Raw genomic sequence first — 23,122 nt, 5'->3', positions numbered from 1 at the left:
CTTAAAGGGATTTCTTACTGAATTTTCCATAAAACAATCATGTATCAGTCATTAAGTATACTTTGAAATATAAGAAGTGAAAAAAGTAAAGTGAAACAATGATATCTACCAAAAAATATTGCTTCCTTATTATACGTAACTTAAAAAGGGAGAAAATGTTTTTGTCTTCCAATCTGAAAAGTCCATTTCCGTTAACAAGCAAGGATCAGCAAATTCCACACTGGCTAAAGATACCTTCCAAAATAGATGCAGGTGGGGAAAGCATGGAGCAGTTTGGAACAAAAGAAAATGCCCTGAACAGAAAAAATGAATCCTGGATTTTCCTGGAACTTGGAACTATTAGTTAAACTCTCTAAATATCAGTTTCCTCATTTGTGAACTGCAGGCAATATACTTCAAGAAGATTATTGTCAAAATTCAATAACACAATGCAAATAAACTGCTAAAGGCAGGGCATAAAACAAAGCATAGGAAATGCTGTTGACATTATATATCCTAAATGCTATTTACTGTACCGCAGAATCAGCAAACGGTAGCGCTGAAAGAGGCCTCTGGAACATCTAATCCAAGGTGTTTCTGACAAAGTGGAGGAAACCAAAGCAGAGGTAAACATCATGTTTTACCAGAGATGATTCTTGCCTCAAACTTTCTTTTCTTAGACAGGATTTCAATTACTGGCTAGTTGTTAATCTCTCCAATACTACTTGTCTCATAATTCAGTAATTTTAATAGCTACACAGACAATAATTTCAAGATTTCAATATACTGTATATACTTGAGTACAAGCCAACCCGAATATCAGCGAGGCACCTCATTTTAACATGTGTTGAAAAACTCGGCTTATACTTGAGTATATACAGTATATAAAGATGATCCTTTTAGAATTCCAACTTCAATGATTCCTCCACACCACTGGAATGTACAGATGGTGATCCCTTTTTATTAAAACTGATCCTTACCCCATGTAGTCACTAAAAAATCTGCTACTATTGAGCAGATTTCAACAACCTGTTGCTGTGGGGTAGAGCCTAACTTTTAGCAACCCTACAGGACAGAGTCACACTGCTCCCTCTCACTAGCTGTCACTGAGTCAATGCTGGCTCCTAATGACCCTGTGGGTTTCCTAGACTGGAACTCTTTTTTCAAAAGTTTTATTGACATATAATTCACATATCATACAATTCAATAGTTCAATCACATCAAGAAGAGTTGTACAATCATTACCACAAACAGTTTTAGAACATTTTCTTCATTCTTGTACTCATCCTTATTAACTCCCCATTCCCCGACAACCTCCCCTGCCACACCCTCAAGGAACCATTAATCCAGTGGCTGTCTCCGTAGATTTATGTAGCCTGCATTTCATATACAGAAAAACATTTAAAACACACACACACACACACACTAACAACAACAAAGTAAAGACTGTAACTCGTTAGGAAAGTAGAAAGCCTACCTTCTCCCCTGGAGCTGCTGGGGGTTTCAAACTGCAGATTCTGCAGTTAGCAGCCTAACATGTAATCACTATGCCACCAGAGTTACTACAGAATTGCTCTATAAAGTTACTAAAAAAAAAAAAATGACTGCCATATCTTTTTCCTGTTGAGTATTTGGTGGGTTCAAACCACTAGTCTTCCACTTGGCAGCTAACTTAATCACTACAACACCAGAGTTCCTCAAGTCTTCCTTCACTCAAAGCTCAAACTCGAACTCAATACCATGGTGTCAATTCCAACTCATCACTGCCCTCAGTCAAAGACAACTCAAAGCGACCCCCCTGTGGGTTTCTGAGGCCATAACTGTTTGGGGGAGTAGAAAGCCCAATCTTTACTTGTGGTTTCAAACCATCGACCATGAGGATCGCAGCCCAATGAGTAAACACACCACCAAGGCTCCATATTCCAACTTACAGCCTCCCTAGAAGGCAGGGTAGAACTGTACCTGTGGATTTCCAAGGTTATAACTCTTTACCAGAGTGAGTAGAAAACCTGTCTTTCTCTTGCAGATAGGCTGGTGGTTTTGAACTGCTGACCTTGAGGTTAACAGCCCAACTCGTAACCACTACACGAGCAGGGCTCCTCCATGTCTCCATATTTCTTCTCCCTTAAATTCCATGGTCCTGCTGGATAATCATGTATATGCTGCACTTTTCCTTGCGTGGTTAACACTCCAATTCTCTTACCATATCTATCTACTCCACTCCTACATACAGGCAACTGGAAGTGGCAAGAGAAAAAAAAACACTCAACCATGTCTAGTCTCAATTTTAAATTTATGTTCATGAACCTCAAGTGGTCCCCAGGAATATTGGTAATTTCCAAAATCCAAATACTCCTCCTCCTTAGCCAGTGCTTCTCAAACTGTAGTGTGCATCCTCTATAACAGAACAGCGAGCGACTAAGCCATATGGGGCTATTTACTTTTAAACTACATAAAATTTTTAAATTCAGTCCCTTACCCAAATACATTTCAAGTATTCAATAGCTATATGTGATTCGTGGCTTCCAAATTAGACAAAAAAGATATAGTACACTTCCTTCACCACACAAAGTTCCTGACACAGCGCTGTCCTACACACCGGGCATTCCTCCTCAGTTGCATTTGTTAGGTATTCTTCATCTCAGTTCGTGCATCTCCTGGAAAACGAAGTGCCCTCCACACATACTTTAGTGACCTCAGCCAGTGCTGTGGTTTTAAGTACTGCCATTCCTGAGCTCTCAAGCCGGTCTGTCTTCCCATTCTGAGGTCTAAATAGCTGTTCTCTGCTTCCCTGTTACATTCTCAAGAAAGCCTTTCTTGACCACTGCTGTTAAAACCGTCCGCCTACCCTCTACCGCACGCCTAGTCTTCTCTCGGCTTTGTTTTTTTTTCCCCTCGTAGCACTTACCAGCACCTGACACAGTATTTTATCATATTTGGTTATAGTATCCCCCACGCCCCCCTCACACTCACACACACACACACACGTGTAAATCCCATGTCAGTAGGTTTTTGTCTGCTTTATTGGGAGGCGCTCAGGAATTTCTGTTGTTAGAAGGAAGCAATGTTACATCCTCCTTCCCACCTCGGCTTTAAAAACTGCAGTGAAATTAGATTATCCGTTCTCGGACGCCAGCCAGTTGAAAAGGCACACTCCTCCAAGAACGCCACGCCTTAGGAACACGTTGTTCCCCCAGCGCGACAGAAATTAGCACGTGCGGAGTCCCGACATTCCGACAAAGGTAGAGACAACCCAGCCCGAATCTAAGACCCAGCCCAGCGGACTCTTCCCGCCCAAACTTACCGCCATGACGCCAGCAAACTGCAAACCCACCACAGTGACCCTGGAGATCCCTGCCAAGGAAAGATTACAACCTTTCCCCCTCCCCTCGGTACAGACAGGCCTCCCACGACGCCACCCGGAAGCGCACACCGTCAGCAGCTGAGGCAATCGCCGAGCTCCTAACGACAACCGGATGCAAGTCACCGCCCGCCGGGAATTGTAGTTCTTGGCCTACAAGAGCCCACATCTAGTGAGGCATTTATTGACTACAATTCCCAAAGGCAGCGGGACACCGGAAGTTAACTCACCATATCCATGGCAATGACACCACGGGTTTATAGAACTACAAAGCCCATGATGCTGTTCGGGGCCCCCCAGAGAGCTGCGAGCTGAAGGTGGAGTCCGGAACCTGCTACAACCTTTTCACCCGGTTAGGGTGCGCAGAGCTGATTACTCTGCAGTGACTGAGGTGCCAATTATGGTTTGCCACTGCACACAGATATTTATTGCTGCCGGTGGCTTCCAACAACTCAGCATGTAGGCATTTTATAACCACTTATTAACAATTTCCATTGTTAAACGACGTACTTGAAACCTTCCACCAGGTCGCAGTGCCAGACGCAGACCATTAGAGTGTAGTTACTTAAGGCTGCACCACCTGATGCGGTAAATACTAGCCACAGGTGGCAATTTAAGTTAAATACATTTCTAAATTCAGCACATCACTGACATTAGCAACATATCAAGTGTCGACCAGTCCATGTGGTCGGCGAATGACTACCGTATAAAACCAAACTCACTGCCATCAGGTAGATTCGAACTCATAGCGACCCCATAGGACAGGGTAGAACTGCTCCTAGTGAGTTTCCAGGACTGTAACTTAGCATAGGGCAAATATTAAAGGTTTCTATCATCGCACACGTTCTTGCTTTCTTGTGGTCAGATTAGTAACTCAAGCCGGCATTCATTTACTAATTCTGTAAACTTTGATTAAACATCTACAAAGCATTTAAGAGGGTGGGGGAGGGGAAACACCACAGTGTGTCTTCCTACAGGATGAGCTAAGTGAAAAAAAATTATTTTTTTTACAATTGGCTTTGAAATACAAATTTAGTAACGGTGTAACAAGTGCCTGGAACATGGTATGGGTTCAATAAATATTTGTTGGATGAGAAGGAGGAGATTGGAAAGGAATTTCTGGGCTCTTAAACATGAAAACATTCATCACCTTCCACAGGTTCTTTAGACATCACTTCCTGACTGCCCAAGCCTGGGCTAAATATCCCTCCTAACTGTTCCCAAAATAGTCCCCTTCCCATCCTCCCTTGGAGAATTTATCTCTTTAAATGATAGATTGCCAAAAAAATAAAATAAAAAACAAAACAAACAAAAAAAATGATAGATTGCCTGTTTATCACTGAACTGTGAGCTTCTTGACCACAGAAATGGTCTCGATTTACAATTACACTTTCAGTACCTAAACAATACATTGGAAGGAGCTTCAAAAGGTTCATCGAAACGTTGCATTTGGCACAGAAACAATAGCTGATGTCATAGTTTAGTGGTGGTGGTGAGGGGATTTGGGAAGCAAGCAATGAATTCGGAAGGAGGGAGGGAGCGCTAGAACTGATAGTGATAATGTGTATGCAACTCTTTTTAAAAGCGATTTAACCATGAAAGTGTATGATATGTGAATACTGTATCAAGAAAACTACTATAAAGAAAAAGAAACCAAACTTGACCAGTGGTTAGCATAGGTGAAAGAAAAAGAGTTGTTCCTTAGGGGGTATGGAGTTTATGTTAATGGTGGTGGAATAATTTGGAAAATAATAATAATGGTGTACAACATGAAGAGTATAATCAATGGCACTGAATTATACATGTAGAAGTGAAATTGGAGAATGTTTTGCTGTGTATATTTTTGCCACCATAAGAAAATAATAATTACATGAATAGCAATGACTACAAGAAGAAAATGCTCTAGAATTGAGTGTGCTGATAATTATACAACTCTTCTTGATATGATTGAATTATTGAAGTGTACGACATGTGTATGCAGTGCTAATAAAACTGCTAAATATTTTTAAAAGTTGCATTTGTCCAAGAGCTTTCTGAAGCCCTTTGTCTCTATAAGGCCCCTGTGGTGTGGCAGGAATTATGCTTTCTGACTCATGCTGTTGTCGTGTGCCCTTGAGTGGATTTTGACTCATAATGACCCTATGGGATAAAGTAGAATTTGGGGGTACCAGATCCCGCAATCGAATGGGGATCTCACCTCCACAAGAGTGAAGGCCTCCCTCCATCCCAAAAACCCAGCCTGCCAGGCTTCTTACTATATGTGAATAAAGGATTCATCCATGAATTTCCTAATAGGACTCCCTACACTGTAATCTTTATGGAACAAATGGACAGGTCTTGTGTCTTGGGGAGCTATTGGTGGGTTCCAACCACTGACCTTGCACTTAGCAGCTGAGCAATTACCCATCGTGCCATAGGGGCTCCATCTGACACATAGTAAGTACCTTATATTTGTTGAATGGATGAAAGGATCTTTATCTTTCCTAAATATAATAACAATAGTACATTCACTTCCTAGGGTAGCAGTAGCGAAATATCACATACTGGGTGTTTTTAAACAGTAAATTATTCTCTTGTAGCTCTAACCACTACTGTCATCTTTGATCCATCAGCTTCCAATGGACATAATTCACACACGAAGTCAAGATTGTTCATACAGCAAATAATTTTTATTATCATCTATGAACCTTACAAAGGAGGCCTACTGGCACTCTGGCGAACACTACTGCTAAACACAGGTCAGCTGTTGAAACTCACCCGCATTCTGCAGCAGGAAGATGACATTATCGGCTCCAGCACAGATTTACAGCTTCAGAAACCCTATCGAGTCTCTGTGAGTTGGAATCAACTTTACAGCAGTGGTTAGATGAATCTTACATAGAGACAGCATAGTAAGGAACAAGACACATGTGGCCCTGCCCTTGTGGAACTTGGAGTCTGAAGGAATGAGATGTTTGCAAAAAATAAGCAAGTAATTATATGATTAGTAAATATGAAAAATCTACCTCTCTGCCTTTAAAATTTTCCCATTTATATATCTAAAAGTCTTTCTTTTAAAGGGTTGTTTGAATTCAGCATTCATGAAACAAATATGGGTGTAGTCTCTACTGTGTATAAGTCAAGGAACCTGGGTGACTGTAGTGGGTTACAAATTGGGCTGCTAACTACAAGGTCATCAGTTCGAACCCACCAGCTGCTCTGCAAGAGAGAGATGAGGGTTTCTGCCCCCATAAGGATTTATAGTCTCAAGAACCAACAGGACAATTGTACTCTTTTCTATAGAGTCACTGAGTCTGAATGCGCTCGATGGCAGGGAGATCTTGAGCATACAGACACTATCTTAGATGTTGGAGAGAAAATACTTGATTAAGTGTTGAGCTCACAGCCTAGTGCAAGAAGCAGACATTTAAAGCTATAGGAACTCATCAGAGAGTTTCAAGCAAGGAAACAACACAGTCCTACTTAGGCTTTATATAGTTCATTTTGAAGAGAGATCGGAAGGGAGGTAAAGTAGAAGCAAGGCTATAGTGATTGTCCAGGAGTGAGATAATAGTGGCTTGCACTACAGATGGAGTAGCCCAGATGGAGAAAGGTAAAGAGATTCAAAGCACATTTAGAAAATATAATTTGTTACAGTTTAGTAATGTGGCTTTTTAATCAGACAATTGTTGCTTTTTATTAGGTCATGTGGAATATCTTCTCTACCCATTGTGGTGGAGTTGATTTCACTGTTGTTGTTGTTGGGTGCCATTGAATCGATTCCAACTCATAACGACCCAATGCCATCCTCCTATGTTTTCATTCTGTATTTAAAAAAATTATTACTGTAACAATTATTCTTATATTTAAGCCCATTGTTACAGCCAGTGTCAATCCGGCTTGACAAGGACCTTCCTCTTTTCCGCTGCCCATCTACTTTACTAAGCATGATATCCCTTCTCTAGGGACTGGTCTCTCCTGATAACATGTCCAAAGTAAGTGAAAAGTCTCACCATCCTTGCCCCCAAGGAACTTTCTAGCTGTACTTCTTCCAAGACAGATCTGTTCTTTTTTTTTTCAGTCCATGGTACCTTCAATCTTCTTTGCCAGCACCACAGTTCAAATGCATGACACTAGTCCATAGCATTTACAATTCTGGATTATTTACCACCGTGGAGTACCACATCTTTCTCTTTTGGAGTGATTGGTAGGTTCCAAACGCCAACCTCACAGTAAGTAGTTAAGCCTTTTTTTTTTTTAAATTCATCATTTTATTGGAAACTCTTACAGATATTATAACATTCCATAACTCCAATAGTTCGAGCATACTGTATAGTTGAAGTAGTTATGCCTTTAACCACTGTGCCACCAAGGCCCTATCCCTTCTTCTCAACCCAGTGCCATCAAATTGTTGCCAACTCGTGGGACCCCTGTCGGGTAGAGTAGAAGTGCCCTGACCTAAATCTTTATGGGAGGAGACAGCCTCAACTGTCTCTCTTGGAGCAACTGGTGGATCTGAACCTTTGACTTTGTGCTTAGCAGCCCAAGAATGCCACCAGTGCTCTTTATATCTTCAGATACATGAAATTAGAAAAATAACATAGTAGATAAGTGTTAAATTCCTGAATCAGGTAGATCAAGTTCATCATCTAGGAGCTCCATGACCTCAAGCAATTCACTTAGCAACTAGGTTACACACACACAAAAAAGTTGTAATTACCTCATAGGATTGCTGTGAGGATTAAGGAAACAATGTAAAACCTGTGTGTGTGCGCGCGCACGCATGTATACACATGTGGCATATAGTAAGGACTTTTAAAATGTCAGCTATTTTTATTATTATTTTAGGAAAATTGCATTATAAACATTTTAGCGATTAAAATGGAAATAGCTGACCTATTTCCTCACAAGAATCTCTTCCCTACTCTTGGTAACCTAGTTCCTACCTTGAAATGGTGTGGTTATGTTCTCCAGCTGTCAAACCATATTGTACTCATTTTTTAAAAGTCTGCAACAGAGCTTACTTCCCTGATTTGTTTCCAAACTCACCCTACCAGTCACAGTGCTTCAGTCAGTAATTTGTCAGCATGTCTAAATTTGTTCCCATAAAGCTATCATTGGCTTGTCTCCAATTCACCTTATATTTGTTTTTCTCTCTATTTACCCAACTTCCCTACCTTTAAATAGAAGGAATTGTAGGTATTTCTTTTGATACTTCTACCCTTCAGGCATGTGACATTTAATGATATGGTTGTTAGTTTTGTAAGGTATTAGAAATCTTTGTTCCTAAATGGGCCTTTTCCCCACCTCTTAAATGATTGGTGTTTGTTTTGCATTGTGTTCTACACTATACATCCTAATGTAGTGACCAGATGCTTTTATAAATGATCAAACAAAGAGTGCCAACAGAAGAAGGATGAATTCTGGGTGTGGGAGTTTAGCTCATGCTGAGGTTGCGCTGTGTGAAACGTCTAGCCCACAGCCCAGGAAGGCAGAGTATGTTGTGGTTGGGTTTATCTACCCTGCAGCCACGTGCTGGCCCCAACTGAGGCTCTGTCTCAGACTGGCCCTGGGACTTTAGACAAGTGCCTTCCACCTTCAGAGGCTCTGGATTCTCCTGTGTAAAATGTGGATAATGATAATACTTACCTTGTAGGTTTGCTGTGAGGACAACATGGGATACACCACATGAGGCGATTATCTCTATACTTGGAACATGATAAATGTTCAAGAAACATTACACTGAAAATTGAAAAGTTAAATTTGGTAATCCTGGAAGCCAGCTTGGTCACTTAATAAATGGAAATTCTAAATCTGACTGACATGAGGTAGTACAAATACCCACTGTTATTAGGGAGATTGCTGTTCATAGTGTAAATACGTAAGCAAATTAGAGAAGTTGCACTTTTCAAGATCTCACCAAAATGGTGATATTTGCATTTCTCAGGAATGAAAATCACACACTTCTGCTACACCATGCCAAACTCAGGATCCACAGATTTCAGTCTGCCATCTTGTCAATACTCTGTAGGACTTCAACTGCCCTGTCATGTGGGCTCATGTGGGAAACATGACATATTGAGTCATTAAAACACAGCTTGTGGTTCCTATAAATAGGGCATCCAAATAGCTACTACCATTACCATCACAACGGTGGAGCCGCCCAATGGCTGCATGGGAAATAAGGAAGGAAGGAGTTAGGGAAGGAGCGAGTGGATAAGAGAAAGAAGGAGCGAAGAAAAGAGGAAGGAAGGGGGAAAAGCAAGCAAGAAAGGAGAAAACAAGAAAAGACAGTCAACACATATAATTGAGATTACAACCATAGCTCAGTGACAATGGTTTCACATTTTATTTTATACATGTATGATGTCTAAGATTCCTCTCTCTACCATTAAACCAAGTTAAACCAAAAGCTAAATCCATTGCGGTCAAGTTGATTCTGACACATAGTGACCCCATAAGAGTAGAATGGTCCCAGTAGAGTAAGGTGACCAGATTTAAAGCGGGACACCATTGACGGGGAGGGGAGGGGAGGGTGGGGTCATGATTAAAAATTTGGTCTATATGGACCAAATAGACCATTCCCTAGCTTGTCGTGCATTCTTTCAAAAAATTGGGACTTTTTTTTAAAACGCCCACAATCTAGGCACCTTATAATAGAGTCCCTCAACTGTAATTTTTTTATGGCAGAAGACTCATGAATCTTTCTCCTCCTACCCAGCTGATGAGTTTAAACCACTGACCTTCGGGTTAGCCACCAAGATTTCTTCATCAATAAAATTAGATTGACCTAAAGATGCCCTAGTTGCAAAGTAATGCATTGAGCTGTTAACCACAAGGTCAATGAGTTAAACCCACCAGCTGCTCCATGGGATAAAGCTGAGGTTGTCTGCGCCTGTTAAAATTTAAAGTCTGGTAAACCCAAAGGACTATTCTACTATGTCCTCCTGCACTGCTGAGCTGGAATTGACATGATAGTGTAAGGGTTGAGTATCAAAGTGACCCTGTTAACCACAAGGAAGGGACGAACCAACACAGACAAAACATACAACGTTCCTCTAGCTCTTTAATGCTTCCTCCCCACTGCCCCCCACTATCTTACAAATCTGGCTAGACTGGAGCATGTACACTGGTACAGTTAAGAGCTCTGAACACATAGAATCCAGGACAGATATACCCCTTAGAAACAATGATGGGAGTAGTCATAAGATGAGGGTAGAGGAAAGTTGGGGGAGGAAGGGGGAGCTGATTGCAATGATCGATGTATAACACCCTCTTCCCCAGGGTAATGAACAACAGAAACATGGGTGAAGGGAGACAGTGAGGTGTAAGATATGAAGATAATAATAATTTATCATTTTAATGATTAATTAAAGGTGGGAGGGAGGGGAAAAAAGAGGAGTTGATACTAAGGGCTCAAGTAGAAAAACATGTTTATTTGAAAATGATGATGGCAACATATGTACCATCATATGTTGGTGTATTTGTTGTATGGATTGTTTATAAGGGCTGTAAGAGCCTCAATAAAGTGATTTATATATAAAATATGATTAGAAAGAGCAACCTTCTAAAAATAGTTAAAAAATAAAATAAAAATAGAATCAACCTTAATGGCATGGATTGAGTAGAGCTTTCAAGATGTTTATCTGCTGATGGAGCATGACTTAAAATGAAAAGAAACAGCTACAAACATCCACTAATAATTGGACTGTGGAATGGATGATGAATGAGTCCAATAAAATTGGACATTGTCAAACTAAAAAGGAACATATAACTATGGATGTCCCTGGCTGAAATGGACTGGTATGGGCAAATTTGAATCTGACAGTCATTTGGTTTACTAAATCAGGAATGACAAATTTAATAGGAATGGCATCACACTCATCACCAAAAGAATAGTTCAAGGTCAATTTGTAAGTATAATGCTGTCTATGATTGGATAATATGTATACATCTACAATGACACCCAGTTAATACAACTATTATTCAAATTTACAAACCAACTACTAAAGATACTGAGGAAGAAGTTGAGGAATTCTACCAATTTCTTCAGTCTGAATTTGACCAAACATGCAATCAAGATACATTGATAATTGAAATGCAAAACAAGAGGATCAGTAGTTGGAAAATATAACCTTGGTGATAGAGATTGATCACAAGATAGAATTTTGCCAGACCAATGATGACTTCATTGAAAATACGTTTTGTCCCCAATATAAATAGCAACTATATATGTTGACCTTACCAGATAGGAGTCAAATTGGCTACATCTCTGGAAAGAAATGATGGGGCCACTCAATATAATCAGACAAAACAAGGCCGGGGGCAACTGCGAAACTGACCATCTATTTTTTATATGTAAATTGATATTGAAGCTGAGGAAAATTAAACAGGTCCACAAGAGCCAAAAATCAATATTCAGTATATCCCAACTGGATTTAGAGAATGTCTTGAGAATAGAGTTAAAGCATTGAACACTACTGACAGAAGACTTCAAGAGCTGTGGGGATGACGTGAAGAACATCATACCTGAAGAAAGCCAAAGGTTATCTAAAAGACAAGAGAAAATAGGTGTCAGAAGAGACTGCAATTTGTTCTTATTCATAGAGTAGCTAAAGCAATTGGAAGAAATCATGAAATCAAAGAGCTGACAGAAAATTTCAAAGGGTAGCTGGAGAAGACAAAGTAAAGTTTCAGAATGAAATATGCAAAGATCTGGAGTTAATTTGTCAGAAAGGAAAAACCTGCTTAGCATACCACAAGGTGAAACAACTAAAGAATACAAAAAGTCAAGCCTTAAGTTGCAATTTTGAATAATTCTATGGGCAAAATATTGAGCAATGCAGGAAGCATCAAAAGAAGATCGAAAGAATCATTATTTTTTAAAAAATTGGTTAACTTTCAACCATTTCAAGACGTGGTATATAATCAAGAACCATTGGTATTGAAGGAAGAAATTCAAGCTGCACTGAGGCATTAGTGAAAAACAAGGCCCAGTAATTGATGGAACACCAATTGAAATGTTTCAACAAGCTGGTGAAGTATTGGAAGCACTCGCTTGTCTGTGCCAAGAAATTTGGAAGCTACTTTACCTGGCAAACCAACTGGAAGAGATCCATATCTATGCTAGCTCCAAGGAAAAGTGACCCAACAGAATGCAGAAATGATCTAACAATATTATTAATATCTTATGCAAGGGAAATTTTACTGAGGATAATTTCAAAACAGTTGCCAGAGCTTCTCAACAGGAAGCTGCCAGAAATTCAAGCTCAATTCAAAAGAGGACTTGACATAAGGTATGTTATTACTGACTTCAAGATAGATCTTGGCTGAAAGGGGGGGATACCAGGAAGATGTTTATTTATTGACTAGGCAGGCATTCAACTGTGTAGATCGTAATAAGTTGTGAATAACGTGAAAACAGGAATTTCATAACATTTCATTGTGTTCCTGTAGAAGCTGTACAAGGACCCAGAGGCAGTCATTCGAACAGAACAAGGAAATCAGAATGCTTTAAAGTGAGGTAATCAGGGCACCAGGGCTCTATCTTTCACCATAATTCATCCATCTGTCTTATGAGGAACTAATCTGAAAAGCTGGACAATATGAAGGATGCATTATGTGTCATAATTGAAGGAAGGCTTATCAATAGTCTTTGCTATACAGACGGCACAACCTAACTGAAAGCAAGGAGGACTTGAAGCACTTACAGACTGAAATCAAAGACTGCAGCCATCAGGGTGGACTGCAACTCAGCATGAAGAAAACCCAAATCCTCACTACTGGACCAATGAGATAGCACTTGAATCATGAGGTATTTGAATTATGGTGTTGGTGAAGAATATTGAAAGTACAATGGGCTGCCAACAGAACCAACACATCTGTCTTGAAAGTATCACCGGGTATCTTCCTTAGAAGTGGGGATGGCAAGACTTCGTCTCATGTACTTTAGACATGCTATCAGGAGAGACTAGTCCCTGGAAAAGGACATCATGCTTCATAAAGCAGAGGGTCATTGGAAAAGAGGAAAACCTTCAATGAGATAGACTGGAAGCATGGCTGCACAGGGGCGCAATCATGACAAGGATTGTGACGATGGTGTAGGCGCGGGCAGCGTTTTGTTTTGTTTTGCATATCACTGAGTGGAAATCAACTTGATACCTAATAATAACAACACCTGACATGTAGTTATTTATTTCTCATCAGTCCTCTGCTCTACTAGATCTCCAAAGGAATACCAGTTTTCTTCACTGCTATATACCCAGGGCCTATATGTAATTGATAGGGTTTCCATCAATGTTGTTGAAAGAAAGGTTGAATACATGAATTGAAGGGAGGATCAACTATGCAAAATTGCTTGGCAGAGTGCTGGATATTTTAGAAGTCTGACTTATTAGTTGATTTGTTCAAAGCCCAATAGGCTTATTTAATAGTAAGGAGAGGTCAGTTATCGTCTACTGTCAGCTGGCATGGGAGTCCAGTCAGTCTACTATTGTGGTTTTATACTGTTAAAAAAAAAAACCAACAAGATGTCAATACTGAAATAGAATTTTGCACATTTCTCTCCGATGCTTTTCTACTCTGCATCTAGGTCTGTCTCCACACCAGTCCAATACGTACCTGTGACGCCCTTGAAGAATAGGACCAGAACTACTTCCAGTATCCACCCCCAGAGACACCAGTTTAACCTTTTCTCCCAAGTGTATAGCTCTCAACATCTGAAGCAGCAAATTTTTTGAAATAATGCAGACAGCCTTTGGGCCCAGCTCTCCCATTGATAACATTTTGTAAAATTATAGTACAATGTCACAACCATGATATTTACATTGATACAAGTTTTATTGCATTCATTTGTGGGTGAGAGTGTATGCTTTAAGTTCCATACATTGTGGGTGAGAGTGTATGCTTTAAGTTCCATACATTGGTATCACTTGTATTTACCACCACAGTCAAGATAGTTAACACTTCCAACACCACAAAAACCCTTACTGATGCTTTTTTAAAGCCACTCTCCCCCCTCTCCACACCCAGTCCCCTGGTTGTTAGGTGCCATCTTGTCTATTCCAACCCATGGTGACCACATTCAATTTCTGGCAACCCGTAATCTGTCCTCCATTTCAAAATTTTGTTATTTCAGAAATGTTATATAAATGAAACGATGCAGTGTATAAGCTTCGAGGACTGGCTTCTTTTGAACAGCATAATTCAGCCAGTGGTTGCCCCTTCTTTTGTCTGAGTGGTAGGTGGTTTCAAACTGCTGACTTTGCAGTTAGCAGTCCAATGCATAATCACTATATGAACAGGAAATCATGTGGGCAGTTCTACTTTCTTAGAGAGGGTGCCTATGAGTGGAAGGGCATGGGTTTTTGGTTTAGTATTTTATGGTATGTATATTCTTGGTTTGTTTAATCATTCACCTGTTAAAGATCTCTAGATTGGTTCCAAATTTTAGCTCTTACAACTAAAGTTGCAATAAATATCTGTCGACAAGTTTTCTGTGAGCATAGATTTCATCTCTCTGAAATTAATGGTCAGAAGTGCAATTACTGGGTCATGCGTAGTTTCGTGTTCTGAGTAGCTGTTCTCACCAGCAATGTCAATGAGCAGTTCACTAACAGTTGGTATTGCCAGTTTTTGCTCAACATGAACCGTTCTTATAGGTATATAGCATGAAGCAGCTTTTTCAAGGTTCTTTATAACATACTTATTATAACATTCTCCACTCCACATGAGGAAGAGCTGGCCATCGGCAACTTACCAGCTACTGTGTGGGTGAGATGTGGTTGTTTCCATAAAGATTACAGCCCAGGATCTCCTAGTTCTGCCCTGTCAAGTAGAGTGAGTCAGAATCCACTTGAGGGCACAAAACAACAGCAACAATAACAACAAAACTTACTTCTCTTAAGAAAACCAATCTACATTTCTATCACCAAGAATACTGTGCTGGGTGACCCACCATTGATTTGCCAACTCACCTTGCCTTAATGTAAGTCAAAGGAGCCGTTCAAGTGACTTCTCTGCACCAGCTGGACTACTTAGGAGAGACTGGTATTTTGATGAGTGTGTTTAATGAGGTGATCTCCTACCAAAGTACTAACAGGAGAGGGTCTGTTTCTAAGCACAAGTTTAAAATTCTACCAAAAGCTTCATTTAATTGCATGTAAGGGAAGCATGCTGTGATTAAACATTTTACGTAGAAACAAAAATGACTCTCAACCTCTTTTATTGTGCATCCAAGACTGCTCCTCTCCACACAGTGGAGAAGTGAGGGAGGATGGAATCAATTTGCTGGCAAGATCCACTCTGATTCTGGATGGCCTACCTCTGTCACCACTTGTGCAAAATTGTATAGTTGACAGTTTCTTGTTGAGGCCCAGTTATTCTCAAGCCAAGAAAGGGCAAGTTCTTTGAAGGAGGTTGTTTTTTTACATGACTGCTTTTATAGTTTTCTGTTTTCAATGACCCTTATTAATAATAAAGAAGCCCTTGTGGTACAGTGGTTAAAATACTCAGATGCTAACCTAATGGGTAATGGTTAAACCTACCAACCTCTCCAAGGGAGAAAGATGTTGCAGCCCGCTTTACAGACTTGAAAACCCTATGGGTCAATTCTACTGTGACCTACAGGATTGCTAGCAGTTAGGACTGACTTGATGGCAGTGGGTGTTTTTGGGATGTGTGTTTGTGTGTGTGTAACATGTATAAGGTGTCCAATTTCAAAAAGTAACAATAATTTTGCAATTTGAAAATACAGAGTAAAAGGTAAAAAATCAACCAGGATCCTCATATCCATATATCACAATTGTAACCATGTCTGTGCTACTCCCTGTAATGTGCTTGGTTGCATGATGCCTTTGGTCACTAGGAAATTGGTATTTTGCCTTCACTTCTGCAAAAAGACCTGACAAATTTGCCTTGTATGTTCATTTGAAAAGTATTTTGATATTCTTGCAGAGCAGCGGTTTATTGTGTAAAGCAATACCTATTTTATTTGTAGAATGTTATCAAGTTCTTGCCTACTTTCAGACCTAAATCAAGTCACTTTTACATTTCTCTCTCTTTTAATTCTGTCACTTTTTGGGTACCACTTCATCTCTGTGCTGGAAAGAACTGAAGGAATCACACGGCTAAGTGTAAATGGAGACAGAAAATGAGAAGGAAGAGTAGGAAAGGATGGCATGTAAAAGCTCGGGGTTCATTCAGGTCTATCTGGCAGCTCCTGTGCTCTGTAATCTGCAGACTTGCTTGAGTCCATGCACATCACTGAGGCTTTCTGAGTTTTTTTCCTCCACATTTGCAGAGTTAGTGGGGTTGTTAGAGAAGGGAGGCTCACTAGATCATCTCTAAGTGCCCATCCCTTTTTATCACTCTGCATAAGAGGTGGGCAAAGGATGCCAGCTGACTAAATCTGACTGGCCACCTGTTTTGTCTTCCGGTAGCAATGGCTTTTATGCTTTTAAATGGTTGAAAAGAAAATCCAAAGAGTACTGTTTATGACATGTGAAAATCACACTAAATACAAAAAAATTTCCTATGATTTTGCAGAAAATTTCTTGGAACACAGCCATATCATATATTATATTAGCTGGTTTCATGCCAAGAGGGCAGAGTTGAATGATTGCCACAGAGGTCTTATATCTTATGACCTACAAAGCCAAACATATTTACTATCTGGACTTTTACAGAATAAGTTTCCCTAACCCTGCTCTATGCATATTTAATATGCTTGTATATTTTGGCCTGGTTCATCTTTTTTATATGAGATGTACTCATTAGGTTATTTTCAGTGTTATTATTATCAAGCATACTCCCAAAACTGTTCAGTTTCCTTTGAGGAAGGGCCTTACTGTATTTTGTTCCCCAATATCCCCCTCCCCTGCCTTATACAAGGATATGTTAAAAAAAAAAAAAGGTATTGTTATTAGGCTTCATACTGTTTAAGCATGTCTGTTACTAGTAGATGGCTGCAGACAAGTTGTCTCAGTAATACTCATTTTCCTTTCAGTAGGGTCCCTTCAAAAAGAAAGGCCCTATTACAACAGTGGTTTCTGAGAGGATCTGCTGGGCCAGGTAAGTTCAAGACAGAGAAACTGGCTCATAAGGTCATGTGACAGTTTGTAATTCCAAAGGGGCCATCTTGAAGGATTTTATTTAAGGACAAAGGACAATCACCGGGGCTTATTGTAACGATGATTTAAGAAAACTGATAACTGCATTTGTGAGAAAAAGGCCAAGAACTTTGCACCAAATAATTTTTTTAAGTCAATACAATGCACCTGCTCATTCTTTGAGGCTATCAAGAGCTGTCAAGTCCTATGAGCATTTCATTGGGAAACTTTATACCATCCATCTTACAGGCCAGCTCTTTAGAATCATTTTTTGTTACCCAAATTCAAAGAACGTTTAAAAGTAGTAACAATTTGAGAACCAGAGGATGTCAAACTGCCATTTGGATATGGAGTAAAATGGAAGAGAACAGAATTTGGGGAGGGAAAGGTTAGAGATGGAAACACAGCCTTCAGATATGTATAGACCTAGATGGTGGATATGTTGAGAAACAATAGCTTCACATTTTGATATTTTTGTTTAATAAAGGTTTCTATGACTTTGTATCAAGATTTTTTGACTTACAGTGGTACAATGCTGATTATACATTGTTGAATAAACATGTAACTCCGGTACCAAGTCAATGATTTCAAAACTCCACAAGGAATTTCTCAGTTAAGCTAGTTCAGACGAAGTTGCCTCTTTCAGTAATTTCCAGTACTGAAAAAAAAAATTTTTTTTTAATTCGTTTTTCCTGGGGCGGGGGAAGGGGAAAACCTCTGCATTTTAGAAATGCTACGAAAATAGAATTAAATTACACAAAACACTACCAGAATTGTTTTACTTCGGAAATAATGTATATTTTAAAAACACTGGTAAAACGGAGATGGCCTCAGCCTTTCACATCCGTACGCCACGTTTTAAAAATGACGATTATTGGAATCCAAGACATGGTTGTCACGAACATTCTACGTAATGTAAGTAAATTACAAGCGTGAGTAGCGATCAAAATGGGTGTTAAGGAAAAAAAAAGTAAAAATGTACATCTGTGCAGTGTGTCGACTGTATTGCACGTTGTGTTGCAGATTTACTATAGCTGAGTCACTTCGGGACACAAGTGTGTTTCCAGGAAAAACAAGAGGAAGGAACCAGGATGAGGGGCTCTCCGGGTTCCCCTAGGCAGCCCCAGCAGCAAACGCCGATAAACCGAGGCGGGAGGCGGCGTGGTCAAAAAGGCGCCGCGGCCCCTTTAAAAGGCACAGCACCTTCTTCAAGATACCATCTTGCACCAGGAGTTCACTTGCGCTCTCCACCTACCTCGCTATATCCCTCCTCCTTAACTGGGTACGGCGAGCCGGCGGGGCGAGCGAGTCTTTTTATTGGCTGTAAGCACACAGACCTCTCAAATCTATTGGTTCACGTGCTCGCCAGTAGACGCCACTTCCCGCCCACCTGAGCCAATCGCGTTAGGTTGAGTGAGGGCTCTCGGGTTAGTTCCTGTTAGGCCCGGGCCGGGGGAGTAGGTTGAAGTCGCCTAAGATGCCCGGTGGTCTAGGGCAAGGGGAACCGTGAGGTGGACGTGAGGAAGCAACGTGGAGAAACCCACGGCAGGCCTGAAGAAGAGCGGCGGCCGAGCCCGCCCTCCCTGCACCATGCTCATAGAAGATGTGGATGCCCTCAAGTCCTGGCTGGCCAAGTTACTAGAGCCGATGTGAGTGAGGCAGGCTGGGCCGGCGCCGGCGAACGTGGGCGTTGGGGGCCCGCGGGGGCGTGGGGGGAGGGGAGGCGGCGGGGACTCGGGGGGCCGCGGTCCGGAGGTCCTGACGACGTCTTCTCGAGTACTAGCACCATTGTGGGGGGGAGGGGCAGGGAGCGGGGCGTCGAGGCGGTGTGGCTGGGGGACGGAGCGGGCAGGGATAGCGAGGGCTTTTTAAATAACAAATGTTAGGGCGCTGGAAAGGATGGCGTGGAGAGTGAGAATTTGAAATGTTACTGTTGGAGAACGGAGAGGGCTGGATAGTAAGGCTCTTGAGGGATTTTTTTTACCTGGCATGATTGGAATCTTGAAGGGAATAGCAGGATATTGGGGGTTTTACAAACAGTTTTAATCGGGGTTAAAAAGACTGGAAGCGGAGTATCATAGACTTTAATTAAAAAAGCAAAAACAGACCAGGAAGGAATAGCAGGGGCAGCGAGGGCTATATAGTGATAATTGGTGCACTTTAAGGATTCAAGAATATTTTATAATTTCGAGGAAGTTCAAAGGTTTATGTGGCCATTGAAGGGTTCTAGAAATTACTGGGGCGTTGATATGTATGCTAGCAAGGATACTAGGGTTTTGTAAAGTATCACCGAAGACTGCTAGGAGAACTGAGAACTTTGTAAATCTTTTTGGGGACTGGGAAAGAATATTGAGGTTTTATAAGTTTAATTGAAGCCCAAAGAGCCTATCCCGGTATCTAATATTGTTGGGTGAGGGGCTGAAAGAGGTATGCTGGCAGAGTGTAGGGAATTTTCGCTACAGATTTGGGAGGAATAAAAGCAGGAGGAATAAAGGCTTTGCAAGTATTCAAAGATTACAAGGACAACCGAAAGAGCAGGGGTGTAGGGTTATTATTGAGGGGCTGAAAAGGATGAATAGGTCTTGTTCTTGTAAATATTATTGGTAGGGGTAGATGTAGAGATTTCATTGGGAGGCTTGAAAAAGATAACTTTTTGTCGTATAACCATTTCTAGGATTAGGCTTATGGAGTATTTATTTAGGGGGAATGGGCTATAACCAGTTATAGCATAATTCACCTAGGTGGAAGGAGAGGAAAGATTGGAAAGCTCAGAGTCCCATATCTTTAATCCCCTGGGGGAAAGGACACACATGTGGACAGGGAAAGGTTCATTTCCTGCATACATACCTTCCTTGAAGGTTGATTGGGGGGGGGGAGGAGGGAAAGAGGGGATAGAGAGGTGGGCAGCTCAGATCCCTTTACTGGAAGAGTGGAGTGTTTATGAGAACTGAAAGGAAGGAGGAGTGGTAGTTTAGGAGATAATGGAACCATGGTAAAGTTGGGGCTGTTGAGGTTTTGAGGGTTTTTTTTCTACTTTGGTTTCTTGGCATGTATGGTAGGAAGAGTCATGGGCAGTCCAGTGTATTAGCCCTTTTGAAGGCAGGATAGGTAAGGGAGGTAGTCTACTTTCGAGGAAGTGGCTTTTACATTCTGAGGATGAGTGTGTGTGTAGAGCACCAGTTCTCAACCTGTGTGTGGGTAGTGACCCCTTTGGGGGTTGAGCGACCCTTTCACAGGGTCACCCGATTCATAACAGTAGCAAAATTACAGTTATGAAGTAGCAACAAAAATAATTTTATGGTTGGGGGGGGGTCACCACAACGTGAGGAACTGTATTAAAGGGTCATGGCATTAGGAAGGTTGAGAACCACTGGTGTAGAGCATACATAAATGCTCACCAAGGGCTTCTGAGCTTTAGATTAGCAAAGGTCTAGTTAAAGAGAAAATGACTCTGGATACACTTGAAAATTTTGTGGAAGTTATATGGGCCTCTTGAATGTTCATCTTAATTATTAGGAGGAAATTTTGAGACATGAAATGATAAACATGGATTCTGAAGAAGATGGGAGATAATGCCATAGATTTTGTGAAATTGAGCAAAGACCAGGAAGGCCGAAAAAGTAAAAAGAATCCGTGTTGTTGTGGTTTTTAAAGTTTCTTTACTCTTAAATTATTTAAGATTAAAAAAATAAATCTATTTTGTATACTTGCTATTCCCGTGGTTTTGACATCTTGCAGTTGCAAACTGATTTTCTTTATCAGAAGAGATATTTTTAAATGTATTAAAGGTATGTTTTATGTCTTGGTTAGAAGATAACTTTCAACATTATTATAGTTTGCCCTCTTTTTGCACTTCCTAAATGTCTTCTTCTAGTTGGGTACCTTTTTAATGTTCAAATTTACATAGACAGGAACTAAAAAATTGTTAAGTATGCTTTCTTTTGGCATTTTTGGCTAATTAGACTGATAAATATTCACAAACATTCTGTAATATTCATGGGTTAAAATTAAGAGTTCAGAAGATTACTTGAATTGTGTTTCTTCATTTATCTTTGAGTTTTATGCTTAACGTACAGCACATGTCATGCTTCTTTTCTGTTTATTTTTTTGCTACTGTATTAGGGTTTGTTTTTTTTTTTAGAAGACAAATTACTTAGTGTTCAAGAATGTAATGGCTTTAGACAGGCTATTAATAAGATCTAATAAATGCAAATGCAGAGATAAAATACTTTCATTCTTAGTATGTTGTCATAGGGCATTATTTCTCGTTTAGACATTCTAATTATAATATATGATATGCTAAAGTGGGCTACATTTGTAAATTTTGTTTTTGCATATTCCAGATTCAAGAAAATTTTCACAGCAGATTGGCATGTTATTGCAACATAGCATTTCAGAACAGTTGCTAGATCTTCAGATAATGTAGTTATAGTGGCTATGTTAGAAATATATTGACTGTACACAACTATCCTTGGCACTTTCTCATTTAACTTAATTTACAAATACCAAAATATACAAATCCTCTAGTATTTAGGGGTTTTGAAAGGTGTTGCATCTTGCACTGGTGACACAAAGGCATGTAGCAACAGTTAGGAGTTGTTTATAAACTAAACATGTTTACTTGACATTGTTTCTCTATGATTTCAAGTTAGACATGACATGAGATATTAGAGCTTCCACTCTCTTTACAGATGTGGAGGGAGATCTTTACCAGAAGAAAGATAGAAGGAGAGAGAGACTGGGAGAAATGACTCACTGGCAAGGAAAAACTCAGTACTACCGTTTTTTGTTGGTAGTGTAATAAAAGAGGGAAAACATAATTCAGTCAAGAAGTTTCTATCTTTCTCTCCTGCTGCTTGAACAGGCTGTACTTAACAAATCTTTACCTTTCCCCTCCAATATCCTAATGATAGAGACTGTATAGGCATAAACCAAACTTACTGCTATTGAGAGTCACTTGTGATTCATAAGGTCCTTACAGAGTAGAAGTGCACCTTACGGTTTCCAACACTGTAAATCTTTATAAAAGCAGACTGTTTGATCTTTCTTCCAAGGAGCAGCTAGTGGGCTCAAACCACTGACCTTTTGGTTAACAGCTCAATGGTTAACCCACAGCACCAGCCAGGACTGCTTGTTTTCGTGAAAGCACGGTATGTTTTTAACAAATTGACGATTTGTGGCAGCCCCTCATTGAGCAAGCACATCTGTCGGTGCCATTTTTCCAACAGCATGTGCTCACGTCATGCCTTTGTGTTACAGTTTGGCAACTCTCACAGTGTTTCAAACTTTTTCATAATATTGTACACTGAGTGGACTGCAGTATTTGTGTGGTATAAACATAACTTTTATATGCACTGGGAAACAAAAACATTCCTGATTTAGTTCTTTGTGATAGTTGCTTTATTGTGGTGGGCTGAAACTAAACCCACAGTATCTCCATAGTATGCCTGGTTAGAGAGTATGAGAGGGGTTACCCCCCAAAAAACCAGAATTATGCTGGGCAGAGTGGAGCATTTGTAGTATGCGTTTTTTACCCAGTGGGCTAGCATCAAGCAACTCTTAGTGCACCCAGTGGTGTCCTCTGGGAAGGTTCTCTCTGATCATAGTGAATTTTTTTGTAAAAGCAGTTTTGCTTGAACCGTATTTTTTGCGATGGCTTATTATTTGTTTTTGCTGGGTTTTCTTTTTTTTTTTT

General features: G+C 40.3%; 2 protein-coding genes across 2 annotated transcripts in view; one reads left to right on the top strand and one right to left on the bottom strand.

Annotated features, from left to right (window-relative positions):
* The window catches only part of LARS1 (leucyl-tRNA synthetase 1), an 88,096-nt gene extending 84,713 nt beyond the window's left edge, over positions 1-3,383 (bottom strand). The window contains exons 1-2 of the mRNA XM_004696697.2: positions 3,284-3,383; positions 516-576 (exon numbers count right to left, since the gene is read on the bottom strand). Coding sequence (XP_004696754.2) covers positions 516-560 — 45 coding nt within the window. The 5' untranslated portion in view covers positions 561-576; positions 3,284-3,383. The remainder of the gene's footprint in view (positions 1-515; positions 577-3,283) is intronic.
* A 15,480-nt stretch (positions 3,384-18,863) lies between these two features.
* Positions 18,864-23,122, top strand: part of RBM27 (RNA binding motif protein 27) — a 100,351-nt gene continuing 96,092 nt past the window's right edge. The window contains exon 1 of the mRNA XM_045284723.1: positions 18,864-19,076. Within this exon, the coding sequence (XP_045140658.1) occupies positions 19,018-19,076 (59 nt within the window). The 5' untranslated portion in view covers positions 18,864-19,017. The remainder of the gene's footprint in view (positions 19,077-23,122) is intronic.

Source organism: Echinops telfairi, unplaced genomic scaffold (assembly GCF_000313985.2).
Source record: "Echinops telfairi isolate 266 unplaced genomic scaffold, ASM31398v2 ScPeMD7_7469;HRSCAF=8507_0, whole genome shotgun sequence".
Lineage (NCBI taxonomy): Eukaryota > Metazoa > Chordata > Mammalia > Afrosoricida > Tenrecidae > Echinops > Echinops telfairi.
This window is presented reverse-complemented; position numbering and strand designations above follow the sequence as displayed.